We start from the raw sequence: 16,068 nt of genomic DNA on the forward strand, positions 1-16,068 counted from the left end.
AAAACAGCTATGCACCCTTAACTGAATCTCCAAGAGGATCCACAAAGCCTTCCTAAAGAAATTAGCCCATTTATAAACCCCATCGCTAAAGAAGCTTATTATAATCCACAACAATCTCTTTAATTAGATTGTTAAAGTATGTTTTTCTACAAAGCTTACTGGCATTTTTACATTTTAAAGACTTTTAAAAGTCTTTTTATTCTTACCTTAATTGGCTTTGAACTCCTTTTATGCTTTCTGCGACGAATAAGTTTTTCCCTATCCTGGAAAATAAGATTAAAAAATTACTGGATTTAAAATTTGTGTTTCTCTTCATTGCTGTGCAGCCACAGAAAGCCAAATCTAGAGATTAAGTCAGTCACTGGGCTTCCACTGACTTTTTGTATGTTCAAACAGAAAGCTGACTCCAGGTAGAGGGGAGGACTCACACATGTATCTGCATCAGTTGACAATCATTTGAAGAAGGGAAGAAGGGATATCTGAAAAGAAACTCCAGTTGTATAGTTGCCCTGACAGGCTGTCTAACAACAGGAGTTTATCAATTTCCTGTTAAAATCATGGGGAGGCCTGTCAGGAGGAACTGGTTGGGACATGGTATCTGAGGCACACAGATCACCTTCCATGCAGAGGCAATATTTTCTCTTTCAGTCACTAAATTATATTAGCGCTCGTTCCAGTACTCCTAGAAATGACATCTTAGGAGAGGCAATGACCTGTTTTGGAGTCTCCTTCTCCTTCCCCTCAATACCATACAGCAAAGCCAGCAGAAAAGGGGATGGTTAGTATTAAATGCTGTAACTGAAATACTTGTGAACCATTAACCAGCAGCATGCTCCCTTCCAGCACAGGAAGGGTATCACATTGTGTCCTGCATCTCTCTTTACAAGGGCTAGTATAGTTATAATAGTAAAACAGCTCAGCACAGCCATGTCTTCTGAAAATGTAAATATCTTCCTGAGCTCCACGGTTCTTAGTCTGTGTTCATTTCTAGAGCTGACCCAGGGAATTTACAGACAGCTTAATTTACACACAACAAAAGTTATGCCTTAGGACTGTAGGACTGCTGCTCCTGTTAGAAATTCAGTTATTAGTTAAACACATTTATGAAATCATACAAACAGCATCCATATGCTTCTACATCTAAAAATGTGTAGGTGTTTTAAAAGCGAGGTAAGATTAGTATCTTACCCTCTGACTTCTGTTTATAATAAGAAATACTAACAGAGGTGAACTATACACAGGAACTGGTCATAATTCCTGCTGCTCTGGACATACCCTTGTTAACTCGTCAATTATGTTCTGTTGCTCTATAACCTGAAGCTTTAAAAACTCTGTTTCTTGTTCTTCATTAGCCTGATCCAGGTCATTGAGAGATTTTAACTTCTTTAGAGGAGGATGAGATGTCATTTTTTCTCTCTGTGATAAGAAGAAAGAAATAGATAAAATAAGATCCAGCAATTACTTAAAAAAAAAAAAAAAAAAGCAAGCGAGAGAGAGACAATCTTTCACTTAGAAATCAGGCATTATTTTTCATTTAAGTTGTGAAGCCCTTTAAATATGCTTCAGCTACAAAATTCCCATAACTTTTCAGAGAGAGCTGAACAGGAGAGTTGGGCGGAGAGGAACCTAACGAGGTTCAACAAGGACAAGTGCGGAGTCCTGCACCTAGGGAGGGATAACCCTAGGCACCAGTACAAGCTGGGGGCTGACCACCTGGAGAGCAGCTCTGCAGAGAAAAGACCTGGGAGTGCTGGTGGATGACAGATTGACCATGAGCCAGCAATGTGCCCTTGTGGCCAAGAAGGCCAATGGTCTCCTGGGGTGCATTGGGAAGAGTGTTGCCAGCAGGTCGAGGGAGGTGATCCTGCCTCGTGCATACACTGTGCAGACATACCCATGAACACAGACATACATCATGCAGTCATCCTCACTTTGCTCTTCAATACCAACCATTTCTATATTTTCTTTAGTGACTGCTTTGAGTTTATCTTCCATGTGCTGCAAAGACTGCATCAGCTCATCATTTCTCTTTGTGAGGCACTTGTTCTTTTCCAGGAGAGGCTTACATTGTTTTTCAGCTTCTCGGACACGCTTCAACTGGATTGATGATAGCAATTAATAATTGTAAGTAATTCAAAAAAAAAGATACTTTCTCTCCTTTGTTAGAAGTTTTGAGAGGGTTTTATCTTCCCTTTTGACTACTGTCCCAGTAAAATGCCAAAGAGAGTGGCAAACGGAACTGGCAAACCAATCATAGTAATGCTTGGTCCTTCTATAAACTTATTCATCAATAAATCTCAAAGCATAACTCTGCGTATCTGTTTCTGAAAGAGGTTGTTAACTACGGGAAAACTGAGACATTAGATAAAGTAACCCCAAAGCACAGTCAGGCAGCTGCAAAGCTGCCACAAAAGACTAATTCTAGAGAGAAAAAACACCCTCATCATCCTGAGCTACAAGCTTGAGGAGTGGAAAAGGCATATTCATCATTGACTGTACCACCCTTGGAGCCTTCTCCTTTTGCCTTTCCCTAAGGCTTCCAACCTCCTCTGTCCGACAGCGCAAAGCTCACACACCAGTTCATTTCGTTCATCAACGAGCAGTGTGTTCCTATCTTCCAGCTTCCGGATGGTGGCATTCAATTCTGCTATCCTCTTCTGGTTTCTTCGCAAGTCCTGTTCATTGGTAACAATATAACACAGTTACTGGTTCTTTTCAAAATATATGTTTGGGAAAAAATGAAAACAAAAATTCCCCAAACAATACACCAGTCATCTGAAGTTGTCATCATCAACAAAGGATATTTCTGGATTTTAACAGTATTGTGCATTTTGGCAAAAGTACATGATTTTTTGGAAGAAAGTATCTGGTCTGAGGGATATTTTAAGATTAAAAATGTTCAACAGCTAAGAAAGGTAAAATCAACCAAACAAATGTTTATATTTTTTCTGATGGAGGGAGTGAATAAAGAGCTAAAAGATTCTAATTTTTATTTCCTTTCCCTGTGCATCACTTCTATTTTCTGAACGACTCTGGAAACAATATGTCGGGGAAGAGTAAGGACAGCCCTTTCATTATCAGTTGTATTTATCTTCTTATTCCTGATTCATGGTAGCATCACAACAAATGTGGAAATATCACATATTTACTCATTGGAGAACTGCATGCCTTGTAACTGACAGTAAGGCCAGTATACATGTGGGAATAAGACAAAGAAAGAGGAGACTCTCCTAATAGGCTCCCTGATGGCCTCCAGCTTTCTCCCTGCCCTGTTTCGCTTGTCCTCCCTATTCTGTACATTTCTTTCTGAGGATGCAGGCTATCTGGGGAGTTGTGTTCATTGAATTGATACTTTCAAAGGGGCCTGGTTATGTGTTTGTATATCCTGCTGTATATTTGTTAATACAGCAACCAAGGAAACAGCCTTACATAGCTTTGTCCCACTAGCATTCTTCTCCGAAGAACCTATGGACATAATTTCTCTGTAGTATATAAGAAAGTGGGAACATTTTCCCAGCACTTGAGGAGAAATACAGCTATGTTTCTGTTTTGCAAAGGACAGTAAAACCTGCGTACAGGGCTGCTGCAGTGCTCTGAACCATCTCCGGCCCTTCCTGGGATCTCTCTCTTGGGACTGCTCATGTTACACTCTGCCTCCTTCACCAAGAAGAGCTGCTCGTCCAGAGCTTCCTTTTGCAGCTGCAGCTTCTGCACATAGCCTGTCTGCGTCTCCAGTTCTTTTTCCAGGGAAAATATAATCCTGTCTTTAGCCTTGATCTCGTCCATCTGAATGAGAAAAACACCAGGGCAACAATATTACTGTGTAAAGCTAGCAGCATTTCATAGTTGTCCAATCTAGTAGGATGTGATTTACTTAATCCTCATGTTCAGCGCGTCTCTCTGCTACACCATACTGCACCACAGTTATAGCACAATATACTTTGAGATTTCAGCCATATCCATACATGATCAATGACTGAGCCTAGGAACTGAACATGGCATGATTTGCTAAACTGTTCAGTTCTCATAATCCAACGGACACAGCAGAATGAAACCCAAAGTTTTGAAAATCAGATGAAGAGTTCAGGCTTTCACACTGCATTTGGTCAGTTATTTATACTTGCAAAAACTAAGTATAAACTCTGACCAAACAAAGAAGTTTAGACTAGCTCCAGCTCTTATACATGGAGGTAGTAGACCCGCCTCTAACAAACAGAAAATCTATGCAAACTCAGTTTTTTTCAAGGCTGACTGAAAAACTCAACGCTATAAATCTTATTCTTACTTCATTTCTGCCTAATATCCCAGAACTATGCAAAACAACAAAGAAATGCCTCTTATTTCATTTCACAGCAACTTTAAGGAGTGATGACAGGAAGGAAAATTGTTAATTATAACTTGTTTAAGGTCCGTACATACAAGCCTTGCAACCATTAAGACTGGTGCAAAGCAGTAAATGTCATCAAGCCAAGAAAAGTCAATGAACCAGAATTTGCAAATCAGTTTGGGAAATAAAAAGTATTTTTATCTGGGAAAAATATAAACCATTTCCTCAAAACAAAAATATTACCTATGCTAAAATTTTGCCTAAAGCTGCCAAAGTTGAATGAGTGAGGCTAAATGTTACTCTGGCATAACTTCCTCCTCTTTGATGGCCACACAACAGATGCACTAAATCACTTGGGTAATTCCGGCCTTACGCGTGGCTCTCTTATGCATGTAAATAGCATTGCAAAAGCCTTTCATCAGTTGCTTAAGATGAAATCATTCAATAGATACAGAGAGCCTGAGTTGCTCTTAATGTAACTAAATAAAACAGTGTTATCCTTTTTATATTAAAACCCTTGAAATAGGTCCTGGATTTCAGATGAGGAAAAAGAAAAGTAGGGAGTCCTCATGGCTATGCAGAATTGCAAATGTGGATCACAGTAACAGCAAGGATCAAAATTCAGAAGGCAGCTATGAAGAACTCACTGCTACCAGTCTGTGCTATGTTATTTACCATTTTGGCCACGCAAGAGTGTATCTCCAGTCCACAGACTTCACACTGTAATGTTCACTTTTGACAGTGTTCAAATCACCAATTCTTTTACTCAACTGTCAAATCTTGAATTCCAATTTTCAGGCTATATTTTCCAATGCTGCAAGCAGGCCCAGCTCCTTGGGCATCAGGGAAGAATGGCTAATTATACCTCTACTGATTTGGGCATTATTTTGTTCATTTTTTCCCCAGTAATTACTGAAGGCTATGTCTAGATCAAAACAAAAGATACCTCTCCCCATGCCCTGGTTTGATGTGTTCAGGACACCATTATAAAGGTTGGAGAAACTAATAAGTTGCAAATGCAGATGCAAACATTATCTTTTTCTAATATAATGCACTGCAGACATATTATCATCTCAACAAGCGAATTCCTTATTGACTAGATAAACCACTCTTTTACTCAAAGGTGTTAGTAGCCCTCGTGGCAATTGCTGTAGCTTATTGACTCTGATATATCTCCTGCTGATAGAGAAGTTTTTAGTATTTTTGCAAACTGAGGTATATTGCTGAGTTCTGTTGTGTAAAAAAAATGAGAGGCAGAAGAGGCAAACTGACTACAGCATAAGACGACATATGAATTGTTCTGATGTAGGAAACTGTTACTAACCAGGCGACGAATATCCCTTTCACTCTCCCATTTGATCTTAGAGATGGCTTCCTGGTGGGACTGATGCTCACTCCGAAGATCACCCGCCTTGATCTTATCAGCCTGGATCATATTGTTAAGGGCCTCATCTACCTGCTTTTTGGCAGACTTCAGTTCAGTAATTTCCTGCAAAAGCTTAAGGCGCTCAGAGTCAAACTGTTTTCTGGCCTCTTCACGAGCCTCAATTGTCAGCGCTGTCCTTACTTTATCACTGCTCCCATCCCGCAGTGCACACAGCGCTGACTTGAGGCGCTGGATTTCACTGTCTCGGACTTTCACCATTCGTGTCATTTCTTGCTCATGCTGTTTGATGAGATTCTCCCTCACGGCCTGCAGCTCCTTCATTTTCTCCTCGTGGAGCTTGGCTTTGAGCTCTGTGATCTGCACGGTCTGCTTGCGCTGCTCCACTTCTCGGATCCGCTTAGTTTCTTGAGTCTTCTCTCTTTCAAGTTTAGCAACCTATGTTGAGACAAGAAGAAAGTTACCTGCCACCAACGTAGCATTGTCAAAATGAGCCCACCCAGAAACACAGGCATGTCAAATCGAGGAAGACCTTGCTGCAGACCTTAGATGCTCCCCCATCCTCACTACAACAAAACATGGGTCAAATCTTGGAGCATTAACGTAATTTTACACTGTCCTTACTCAAGCCAAAGCATCACCGTCTTCTCCCAGTGTTCTGCCTTATGCAGTGACACCACACATACACTCAGTATTTCCTTAGGAAGTAAGACTCTGTGTTTATACGTGCATTTGTCTAATAAATTTTTAATCCATCAGCCAATTTCAGCAGAATTTAACAGAAAATTAGAGGGCTCAGAAATAGCTAGGTTCCTACAGATTTCATGAATTTGGGCAGTCAATTAGAAGAGGAAGAGTTTGTATCTCTAAATGACCCCAGCTGACATAAGGTGCAAAGCTGAAAGTTCAGGAAATATCTTGGTTTTTATAGATGTTCTTACCTGTAAGTAAAAGCCTTAACTGGCATTTGTAGTCAATTCTTAGACTTAAATCTACAGGAAAACACACTTCACTGGTTTTATGCTTATGGAACTGCTAACATTTCCTAAAATATGTCCTTTTGTACTCTTCATCAAAAACAGTTTTTAAAGTTCTTTGTCCATAGCTTTGGAATCAAAATTACAGAACAACTCACCAATCTTCAGTAAACTTACACTAATATATCTTGAGGTACAACTTCATACCCTTGATCAGTCCCACAATAACAAACCTGTATAAATCTACATCAAAGGAAAATAACTGATAAAGAAAGGCTTCAGTTCAAAGCAAATTCAGTAGGTTTATTATTTACGCTGAAAAAGAAAAGGAGGATTTCAAAGATGGTAAGAATACGCTTGCTAATTTATTTTTAAATAAAAACCATAAAGGATGAGTAAAAGCAAGCAAATCTTTTGTATTCAAAAAGAAAAAGCAAGAAAAAGAAAAATCAGTATGAATAAAAGTAACAATAGGTCGTCTGAAAGTCCTCTAAGAGACACTGGTGGTTTAGCTTACATGCCTCATTGATTACTTGAATAGGAATTAGAGAGGGTAAGGAGCCCTATCAGCTCTACATACAGAGCTGATTGACTTTTCTTTTCCTCTCTTATACTATCCCCATCTAGTTTCAAATATATCTTCCCCTAAAGAACCCTTCAAGGGGAGCTGGGAAAGAAGAGTTTGAAAGCATACTTTTCTTCCATTTCAATCACCAAAGCCATTTTGATAATTAACAGATTCTAAAAATGCATCTGTCTCAAAGGGCTCCATGAAAAAAAAAACCTGGAAGATTGTCCTAAAACTTTCTCCATAAGGCTCTGGAATGCACAAGAACTTTTCAAAGCAAAGTATTAAAAATATATGCTTTTTAAAGGTGGTCTGCACTTCCAACTCCCACTGATTTCTCCCAAGGCCTTTAGAGGCTATTGATACAGCAGACATATACAATAATAGATGTCTCATACAACAAGACAACTTTACAGCCAGGGTCTACTGAGCAGTCTATTTTAATCATAGTTACATGATTTATGCGAGACATTAACTTGCCCTTATTACACCAATCACTTCTGAATAGAAAGCCATGCCTAGTCCTAGCTCTCACTATGTCCTTCAGGCAGATTTTAGTCTGCCTTTACTCCTTTTTCATTCTAGGTCCAGCCTTGACTTGGAATATTCATGACTAAAAAGAAGCCCAATGTCATCTTTCTCTCATTAACATACCTCTTCCTGTGTATTAAAAATTAAGTTTGACACATTGCAAAACAAGGTGTAATTTCTGTAACTGTTCTATTCTAGCAAGACACTAAAAGACACACGTAAACTTTCAGTGAAGCAGTTTGGGTATCCACAACAGTGCAATATAGACTAAACCCAACCAAAGCCTGAGTACAAACCGAGTTGAGCTCTGGGACATCTGTTTTTTTATGGTTGTTAGTTTCCAGGCTACCTATTCTATCTAACTGAAATGCTATTAGTCATGTTAGACTATCTTGTAGATACTGTAGAACATGTACCATTATGAAGGGGAAAAAAGGGAGAATGAATGAGGCCTTTGTGGAAAAAAAAGATAATTACATTCGAAGAAATGGATAAGAAGCTTGCTTAATAAAAGACCATAATGTCTCAGGAGGTTTCTATCTTCTATTTTGGATTCACTGGAAGAGTGAACTTACTGCTAGTAGAGACAGGAAAAGTCCCAAGATTCAATTTGCTTGATCCCTTCTGTGGAATGAACACGTTCTTAGAGCACCTTACGATGTTGTGTGTGATTGGCTGCTTTGGCACCCTATTCTCAACCTGAGTTTAGAGATAAGGTTGTACCAAAATGTCCAATCTGAATCTGCTTATGCCTAGCAGAAAAGGAGAAAGACCTAAAATCTGAATTCTAGATCAAAGTAAAATTTGCAACAGTGGTTGCTCCTCTGTATCCAAACTGCAGAAAGTTACTGAAGCTCAAGTAGTTTCATCATTTTGTTCATGTTCTACTCATCTCCTTCTTACATGATTACATATATTTCAGATAACCCTTGCTTGTTTTCAAGACTTTCCTACTCTTGTAACTCCTGTTATTTTAGGACATCCTTGAAGTGATAACTAGTAACAAAAATCTGTATTGGCAGCTACCATATCAGAATTGTATAGATGCAGTGATAACAAAAGCAGTAAGACTCATAATATAAAGAAAAGCATTAGGGAAACTCCCTGCATCCTCAGTTTTCTGGCAGCCAGCCTATAACTCTTTAAGATAATAGCTGAACTCTGCTTGTGTGCAAGACAACAATGCCAAAGCTTGCAGGTAAAACAAACAAATCAAAAATCATTTTTGCTTTCCAAGGCTGTAAAGAAAAGGGTGTAGAATGAATTTGAAAACATGATGGTGCCAGTCTTCTTGCAGCTTGCAATCCTGTCTAGTTTAAAAGGTTGCAAATTAATGACTATACATCTCATTGGTAGGTAAGGGGACAATGCCCCCAGAGATCATCAGAATATCGAATAACATAGAACTGGCTATTCTTACTTTCACCAGGCTTCTCCCACCATTATACTGAATTGGTGGATGGTTATCTGAGATTATCAGTATGATTAACCTTGATATGCTTGCATGAAAGCCTTTCCTAAAGAAAGAATTATTAAAAAAAAAAAAAAAAAAAAAAAAAAAAAAAGATCTCCTGTAAGCTGAAGGATTTGCAGCTATTGAGATTTGGAAGCTAGAAGCAAGTGAATCTGAGTTTGTCTGCCCAGGGTATATGCTTATTTGTGAAAGGAATCAGAGCCAGATTGACAGAATTCAACTATAATCCACTTGGAAAAAAATATATTAATAGACATGATCCTCTGAAAATGTGGCGGACTCTTAGTAGCAGGTTGCAGATGCTTGGCTTCAGCTAGCATTGTCTCCAACCCACTTGATAAGAATTCACTAGGAGTGAATCCCACTTTCAAGAGTTACAGTGGAAGGTAAGCAGGCTAACAACTGCCCATTGTCTTCTAACTGCCTAAAAACACTGAAGCAGTATAGAGAGAGCTTATGTGCCTTACAAGGGCTCCCCTAGCATAGAGAATGCAAGAAAAGAGTGTGAAGACTTCGACAGAAGGTGTAGGGAAGAGTGAAGCTGCAGCCCACAGCCCTGAGGTTATGCCAAAGGCTTCTAAAATATACAGGTGGCGTCTCAAACCTTTGCAGGCATGTCTATGCTATAGACAGTTCATGCTACCCAGCTGGCTTTAGATTAACTACATAACAGAGGCGGTAACTGTGGCAGACTATTGGTACCTGAGTAAGCTTTAAACAACATATACATACCTTAATGTACAAAATACAGTTCAGTTGCACTGCAGATGGATTACAAGGGTCCATATGGACTGTCATGCTATACATTTAAGGATCACTTCACTCAACTTTGAAATAAAGGCATCTCTTGCTGAAATAAGCAGTCATTCAAAAAACAGCAACACTACACAATTTCTAGACACTGGAAATTAAAAAAAAATAGTATAGTTAGAGACAATTTCAGTGGATAGGATGAAACCCACCAACTGGAATATGGCCAAAGACATTACAAAAGACATACTGCTCCCTTTGAGGGCCAGATGCTTCTTGAACTTGTACCTCTGCAAAAAGAGGGCTTTTCCACTGAAGCAACAGAACATCCACAGTACGAAAATGCTGTATTTTGGGAAAGAATCAGATCACTGCTCTGGAGAAGAGTTGTGTTGCATTTATTGATTTCTGTGATACACTTTTTTCCATGTTTTTTTTTCCTTCAGTGCAGATAACTTATTTAAAATCAAATTCTCACTCACCTTAGATTTCTCCTGATGCAGCTCAATTTGAATGTCTGTTAGCTTGGTCCTGAGTTCCTCATTGGCAGCTTGTAGGGCAACAATCAGTGCCTCAGGCTTTTCGCCCTTGCTACGTCCTTTTTTTGACATGGTTTCTTATCAGTGAGAGTCTATGTGTTTAGTTCTTTCAAATAAGGACTGCCATCTTTTTCTGTTCCTTTCAGTGCCAGTTTGTTCAGCACCTAATGTGTGACATTCCTTAAAGTTCTGTGCTCAGCTGGTTTGGAAGCCCTGTGAGAAATAAGACATAGTATTCTTTGTCAACAAGCACGACAGCACAACAGCTCACATGTTTACAGGACATAAAAACACAGCTCACTTCTCCAAACATTGTAATCTTTGTTTGAAAACCTACAAGGGAGATCCCAGCACAATCAGACTTCTGTACATGAGTTTACTATAATAGTGGAGATTCCAGCTAGGCTATTTTCATTTTTTTCATAAAGGAGCACCATACAAAGAAGATGCAAGTTTGTTTACCATAAGGATTAGTGCTGCTGAGACTACAGGATGAGAAAGCACACATCATTTAATTCCAGCATTGCGATCTGAAGTAAGCACGATGCAGGCATTTTAGCCTGAAGGATGTACTAACCATCTCTTGCTCCTACCCTTCCCAACCCTGACCCTTCCCATGACCCTGTGCCAAACACAAAGCCACTAGTACAAGACACCTACAGTGTCTTGTCTACAGTGTCTACAGTGCCAGAGGAAGAGAGGGGAAGTGCTTAAGGTCTCACCAGCATTCTAGGTGCCTTGAGAAGCAGGCAACTAATTAGGTGCAAAATCCTGGAATGAAGCTAAAAATTGTCCCCTTTGCCATTTCACAGGTGAATGCAAAAGTCTCCACCTATGCTTCCCATCAACTTAATCTGGGCAAAAATTCTGTCCTAAAACAAAATGATGTGGTCAGCTTAAACCCACATTCATCAGCAAGATGGGCCAGTCAAGAAACCAAGAGGTTTTTCCATATCACTGGGAATACCAGTGTCCCTCTGTCCTATATTTTACCATTTGTCTGGGCTACTGGCACTAACTGACTGTTTTGGATAAAGATGCACTCTGTCTAGCCACAAAATAAACACAGTTTTAAATGCCTGCTAGTAACTACTGTGCCTGTAGTTCTCAGCAATGAACTGGGTCAGAGTCTGTTTCATGTTCAAGTCCCCAGAGTCCCTCTGATACTTCTGCCACAGCTGCCAGCCTGCACTCACACTGTCACAGCTGGCTCTTTGGAAAAACAGCCTTCTGGAGACATACTGCGTCGCTACTGTCCTACAAACACATACGCATGCCCTAGAGAGATACTAACTTTTACACACAGAGAACAGGTTTCATCACCCTTCACTAGATGAACTTTAACCAGCAATTACGCACATCTTTTGAGACAGTAACAGAATCCTCAGTAAAAAATATCACTGATTTGAACAAAGCAGATTCACTTCTTCCTATGTTGAATTTGCTATAGCTTAAACTTGTATATTTTCAGATGAATTCTGAAAACACTGTCCCACATCACCCAGTGCTCTGCATACTGCTCCCAGCTGCACTGACGCACAGCTTCTGAAATCTCAAAATTGTACTGCATATATGCTACTATACGTGACAGCAAGATCTGATCCACATTTCCCACAGTGCCCCATATTCACATATTCAGTACTGCGACAAACGATCTAATCATGCTAGCTATACAAAGACTTTTTCTCCAGTAGGGTTGCAACAGTGTAAGATCATAATGCAGCCCCCAGTTTAATGGGAGTCCTGTTGTAGGTGTAGATGACTGAGAAAGAAAATTGGCTTTGGAAAGCAGTTAGTAAAAATGGCTTATTCCTGTCATATATCATGTGACACAGCACAGCACTGGCAGATCTCATGTAGTGCTGGCTTGGAAAAATAACAGGGCAGATGGGAAAGAAATGGCCAAGAAAGCAGTAATCTTTGGCCATCAATGCCATATGAACACTAATACATAAAAACTCACGTGGGTTTGAACCGAGGCTGATATTTTCACCAGATTAACCATGCCAAGCATGGCTCTGGAAAGAAAGAAGAGTACATAAGCTAAGCAGTAAGGAGAACACATTAAAAATTCACAGGAGATAGTTTGCTGTATAAGGAAAATGCTTCTTTGTAGTGTGGTCTAATATCCTCAGCCTCTCTGAAATCAGAAAGCACTTGCAGAGACTCCTCTGGCAAAAAGGCTGTTGCGCTGAGGGCATGGGGGGATCTGAGCACACACTGGTGCTCTCATGGGCCGGGGCTGCCCTCCCACTTGCGGGCGCCAGTCACAGCTGCAGATGGCACACAGCAGCAGCTGCAGCCCTACAGGCATGAGCACTGCTTCATGTCGTGCAATGATCTGCTCTCAGGTCAGTCTCCACAGGCAAATAGCAGTTCATAAGACATGGATGATTTTCATTCAGAAATGAGATACCTTGGATGTTTAGGCTTGTAAGGTGGAAGACAGATGATTACACAAATTGTTGCCTCACAGATTAAATGTTTCAATGCTACCCAAAGAGTCACTGCATATGAAGTGCAGAATGGAAGAACAAGGAAAAACTATGTTAAATGGCAATGGAGCCATTTAACTTTAGTCAGGGAAAAAAACAAAATAAAGGTGAAATCTAGAGTTAGTTGCAACAAGCATATTCTCAGTCTCCTCCAAAATGGCAACTTGTTCCCTAACAGTTAATCAAATATGTATTTATATTTTTTTCTCTGCAGATGCAAAACACAGGTTTAGCATTGGGATACAAAGCCATTTCTAGAGGCAGCTGTGATGTGCCCAACTGCTGAGATAATAGAAACTTCTACTAATGCACCAAGGCCCATGCTACTTACAATCCTTAACATGCTGAGTTGGCAATAAAACTTTCACCAAAGCTGTTTCACTTGTAACTGTGCTGCTACAAGGCTATTAAAAAAATAGATCATGAACTGATATATAAGAACACACAACCATAGTTAAGATAATCGCAGTGTAATATTAGCAGAGTCCTGTCATACAATCACCGTCACTGCACAAGCGACAGTATCTTAAGTAGCTCCCAGACTCTGTTCTGGGTTACTTAATGGAGTTGGCCAAATTTGCTGGCACTTTTGGGGAGTAATTTCAGTGGCGCATATGAAGATCATTCACAACTTTGCAGGCAGCAAACTAGTGTGCATATTCATCCTGTATCCCTTGACTATAATCACTGGCAAACAGCAGATTTTTTTTCAATCAATAAGGTTCAACGGACCTTAGTTTAGTAGCATCTATTCTAAAGTCAGTAAATATAACAAATAATTATAAAATGGTAAAATATAGCCTATTACTTTAATATTAGGATTGTCTCAATAGAATAAGCAAATACGGGTGCTCAAAAGCAAGAGGAAACTACTGATGCTCTTTGTGACATTATGAAGAGCTTTAAAAAGCTGAGCATTCCGGGGAATCTCCAGAACTGTTCTCTGGCCATGCCTGAGACTCTGGCTGTAAAGTTACAAAATAGAAAAAATTCAATATGGTTGAGTTTCAAACAACAGCACTCATTAGGTGATGTAGCCCTCATTAACAGATCTACCAGTTGTCAGTACACTCTGCCTCTTCAAGTGCCTTCCCTGTTTTCTTGCTAAGCTGCTTCTAGCCTTCCTCTTCCAAGAGGCCTTGAATGTATGACCTGAAATAGACTGATGCTTTCACAGTAGTTGCGGCTACTTACACGCAAGGAGTCACTTATACTTCACAGAAGTGTGCACGCTATTGCATCAAAGTATTGAGATCTGAGGGCGAATGGCAGTGAGGGTACGTCATTAATTCAGTTTCAAATTTTGGCTGTTGAGTTCTGCTCCAGACTACTCTAGTAAAATAGGTACAAATATGCATTGAATACATACTTCAGATCACAATGTGGTGAGACAGACTGTCTGCAGAAGCACTTAAGAGAACCTATTGTAATATGATCCTGCTTAAAGACAGTTCTGATGGAACGCAATGTGATCGGATAGGTAGAGCAGGGGCTGTGATGCAGGACTTCCACATTTTTTCCCATTCCTTCCACTCACTAGTGTGTGACCTTGGCTAGTCCACTTAAGACAGTGACTTTTCTCACTAGTCTGTAACAATAACTTTATCTGGCTTTCCCGGGTTTCTGATGAGTGGAACTACATGATCAGCACAACCTCAAGTTCTTTGTGGTTCTTTCAGTATATCCTTTACATTGTGATTTTTTTGTTTTCATAAACTGTTGAATTAATCACACAGAATTATTACTGGAATAAATCCCGCAGATTTTAAAACAGATAAAAATAGCCAGTAAAATCAATGAGCACAGACACAGGATCAGAAGAGTGTGTGTCCTTCTTAAACAGAAGTCTTAATAGGTGGTCTAATTCTGGTTGATTTGGACCAGTATGTGACAAAATAACTGTGTGTGAAAAGATTCTCTCCCTGGGAGAGCATCAGCCGTTCAGTCTGAACCAGTGAAATTAATGATGAGCAAGAGCCAGGCTCTGTCAGAACTCCAGCACGAGGAGGGGCAATAAGACAGATCCTTGTTGCAGATCAATACAGTGCCTCATTTGTCACAGCATTTAACATATTTGTCTCTCAGCCACAGGATCTTTGATAGAAACATCACTGATCTCTAGTTGGGCTTCAATACACTCCCTGAAAGAGTGACAGAAGCCACTGAGATACAGACTGAAATTCCATGCTAAATTACATTAGCTCTCACTTCTGACTGTCCTACCTCTGTATTGGTCTAAACAGACCAGAGTAACAGTTGCTCATCTGCTTGCCTGGGAAGTAGTACCAGCAGTGCCATCTTCTTAGCACCATATCAGGTCCTGTAACTTGTGCCTGGCTACTGCAGATCCTCCAGGAAAGAACCTAGTCTTCATTCAAAGGTTTAAAGAGAAACTAATGCATTTGTGTCCATCTTTTTCCACTTCTGCAATTTAAGAGTAACTTTCTAAGGCCAGGTATGTCATCATGCTAGGGGGTATGGAAATTTTCAAATGGGCAGTATCTTCTGATGCAGGGAAATAAACATTTGCATTAAAAATGCAATTAAAATCACTCTAGACTTAATGTTAACATCTGCTGCACTTAAGACCTTCTTGCTCATTGTCAAAGCAGTGGCAAACATAAATTCATCTTAATTAACCTTGGTATATACAAGCAGTACAGAAATACGAAGAAAGAGGAGCCTTTTTCTTGCGCAGGTGTTCAAGCAAGAGAAAATAAAGAACAAAAGCCAAAATTTAAGTGAAGGAGATCACTGAGATTACTCAGTCAGTGCCAGAACTCAAATGCCATCTGCCTTGAATGTTGGTTACTTCTACACTGCACTCTCTCCTGAAGAGATCCATGTGAGATTCACAAGGAAAACTTAGGGCCCAATTCCTCCTGGCAATGCCTTATCAGTGCTCAAGTTCAAAAGTAATAAGCCTACATTTAATAGCTCTGAGATGTTCAGATTTTTAGTGATTCAGTCCTCTTTGGATTTACAAACTAAGCATTCCCACTGTCAGGGCCTCATTTGTAAGT

General features: G+C 39.8%; 1 protein-coding gene across 6 annotated transcripts in view; it reads right to left on the minus strand.

Annotated features, from left to right (window-relative positions):
* The window catches only part of JAKMIP2 (janus kinase and microtubule interacting protein 2), a 76,220-nt gene that overhangs the window by 24,011 nt on the left and 36,141 nt on the right, over positions 1-16,068 (minus strand). For 5 of the 6 annotated variants that reach the window (XM_062587042.1, XM_062587039.1, XM_062587038.1 and 2 more), the window contains exons 2-8: positions 10,494-10,763; positions 5,652-6,149; positions 3,577-3,786; positions 2,577-2,675; positions 1,951-2,097; positions 1,276-1,416; positions 207-263 (exon numbers count right to left, since the gene is read on the minus strand). In XM_062587042.1, the coding sequence (XP_062443026.1) occupies positions 207-263; positions 1,276-1,416; positions 1,951-2,097; positions 2,577-2,675; positions 3,577-3,786; positions 5,652-6,149; positions 10,494-10,622 (1,281 nt within the window). In that variant the 5' untranslated portion in view covers positions 10,623-10,763. Of the gene's footprint in view, positions 1-206; positions 264-1,275; positions 1,417-1,950; positions 2,098-2,576; positions 2,676-3,576; positions 3,787-5,651; positions 6,150-9,993; positions 10,163-10,493; positions 10,764-16,068 lie in introns of those variants that run through there. The other variant, XM_062587040.1, reaches the window with a different exon arrangement.

Source organism: Rhea pennata, chromosome 14 (assembly GCF_028389875.1).
Source record: "Rhea pennata isolate bPtePen1 chromosome 14, bPtePen1.pri, whole genome shotgun sequence".
In the NCBI taxonomy this organism is placed as follows: domain Eukaryota; kingdom Metazoa; phylum Chordata; class Aves; order Rheiformes; family Rheidae; genus Rhea; species Rhea pennata.